The sequence below is a fragment of the Helobdella robusta genome (genome assembly GCF_000326865.2).
Source record: "Helobdella robusta unplaced genomic scaffold HELROscaffold_5, whole genome shotgun sequence".
Taxonomy (NCBI): domain Eukaryota; kingdom Metazoa; phylum Annelida; class Clitellata; order Rhynchobdellida; family Glossiphoniidae; genus Helobdella; species Helobdella robusta.
Window position 1 is genome coordinate 6433583 of NW_008705254.1, and position 2500 is coordinate 6436082.

Below are 2500 nucleotides of genomic sequence, written 5' to 3' on the forward strand. Positions count from 1 at the left end.
ACGTACTAACATACACAAAATATAGAAACGACATACCAACGACATACAAACAACATAAAGACAACGTACCAACGACATACAAACATTATACAAACAATATAGAAACAACATACAAACAACATACGGACGACATACAAATTGAAACAATATCAACCTTCAATACAAACCCAAAATATCGTGAAGACGAAACGTCAATATGGAAATCAATAGGGCAAGCGCACTTGAGTGCACAGTGCAAATATTCACAACAACAACAGCAACAACAACAACAACGACAACAATAATATCGCAATAATCATAAAACAAAAAAAAAGAAAAATAACAAATAGAACATTGAGTGTATGACATCTAGTGTTAATAATAATAATAAAAATAATAACAATAATAAAAATAATAATGATGAAAACAATTTTAAAATTTGAAGTAAGCAAGATCAGCCCAGAGTAGCACAACGCTCGGTGTTCTTAAGATGTCTTTTAGAGATGCACCGAATGGCGAATTCATTCGAAGGCCATGAAAATTCATCCACTAACTGAACCGATCAAAGCCGAAATTGATGGCCAAAAAACCCAAATAAAAAAAATTTATTTTTGTTGGAATGGAAAACAAGTCATGGAAGAAAACAATAAGCGATGTACTTCTATCCAAAAATTCTCTGTCAGGAAGGATAACATTCAGTCTCCTGTTCTATTTTAGACGCTTTAAAAGCTACAATAACCAAAATAAATTTTCCGCTAATAATAATCACCAATGTCCTGGAGCCAAAAAATTATTGGTGGCTAGAACGGAAGTTGCAAATTTGGCTATTCGGCTTTAAAAAATGGCAGAAGCCGAACCATAAATAAATAAACATATACGGTCAGACCGAATATTTGGTGCATCTCTAATGTTCGTTGCCATCAATTGAAACAAACCAGCAAAGAGAACCAAATAACCAACAAACAAACAAAGACGGACAAACAACGAACCGACCAAGCTACCACCGTGCAGGACCACACTGATGAACCAACCGAGAAACTTAACATAACGGATGAACGTGTCGACAGCAATGAACAGAGGTGAGACAACAGCAACAATGAAATATCATCAACAACAACAACAACAACAACAACAACAGCAATGATGATGACAACAACGACAGCAGCAATGAAATATCATCTTCATCATCAACAACAACAACAACAACATCAACCAACAACAACATCAACCAACAACAACAGCAACAGCAACAACATCAACCAACAACAGCAACAACATCAACCAACAACATCAACCAACAACAACAGCAACAACATCAACCAACAACAGCAACAACATCAACCAACAACAACAACAACAACAATGAAATATCAACAGCAACAACAACATCAACCAACAACAGCAACAACATCAACAACAACAACATCTACCTGTCCCATCTTTTGATAGATGACTCCGATCTTGTACGTATCAGTGAGGACGTGCTCGTCGTACTTCATGATCAGGTCTGATGCCTGCGTGCGTAGACGGATGAGTGGGTTGGTGGATGGGTGGATGGGTTGGTGGATGGATGGGTTGGTGGATGGGTTGGTGGATGGGTGGATGGGTTGGTGGTTGGGTAGATGGGTTGGTGGTTGGACGGATTGATAGATGGATGAATTGATTAATTAAGAAATAAATGAATGCATGTATGAATAATTAAAGAAATTAAAAAATGAATAAATGAACAACCAAAGGAGGTTATCAAAATGCAATAAAAGACTAAACATCAGAGTGACCAGCTAAGCAGCAAGTGAGCAAGCAATTGAATGAATGAATGAATGACAAGTTAATAAAAAACAAACAAGCTCATAATCACAACTCTCAAACCAATGCAAAGTAGAGCCAGCGGTGAACAATTAACAAATGTTTCGACATACAAACGAACAAACAAACAACGAACAAACAAACAACGAACAAGAAAACATAACATTGTAATTGAATAGAAAACCTTTGGATGAAGTACAGGCTGCAGTGTTTCCAGGCAGGAGCAGCCACATGTCATCTGCATGGGTATGTCGTGTCATTACATTACATTACATTACACTAGGTTACCTACATTATATGCATTACTTCATTTGCAACAAGCTCTACTGATCATGTCATTGCATTATTGCGTAACATTATTGAATTTCTTTCTACTTGCTACTTCTCTTAAGTTTATCTACATATATTATACTAATATTCAGAGTGAGTTACATCAGATTATGCAGGTTACTAAACTCAGGAAGATTACAACGATCCAACTAAATAAACCACACCAGACAACACCACGCACATACATGACATCATAGCATGAGGTCAGACTGTAGATCAGGTCGTACGTACGTAGCACGGTTACATTATTATTAATTGCGTGAATAATTTATAAACAACATGAAACGAGTAATAATTTTATTCACTGTGTAATAATCTCAAATGTTGATGTAATTAATTTTGTTAATGTCGGCAAATTTTCAAAATGTTAATGTCATATTGATTC

General features: G+C 35.9%; 1 protein-coding gene across 1 annotated transcript in view; it reads right to left on the minus strand.

The window, feature by feature from the left end:
- The window catches only part of HELRODRAFT_131932 (hypothetical protein), a gene marked incomplete at both ends in the record, with an annotated part of 8976 nt that extends 7471 nt beyond the window's left edge, over window positions 1-1505 (minus strand). The window contains one exon of the mRNA XM_009027578.1: window positions 1410-1505. Coding sequence (XP_009025826.1) covers window positions 1410-1505 — 96 coding nt within the window. The remainder of the gene's footprint in view (window positions 1-1409) is intronic.
- Between the last annotated feature and the right edge of the window lie 995 nt (window positions 1506-2500).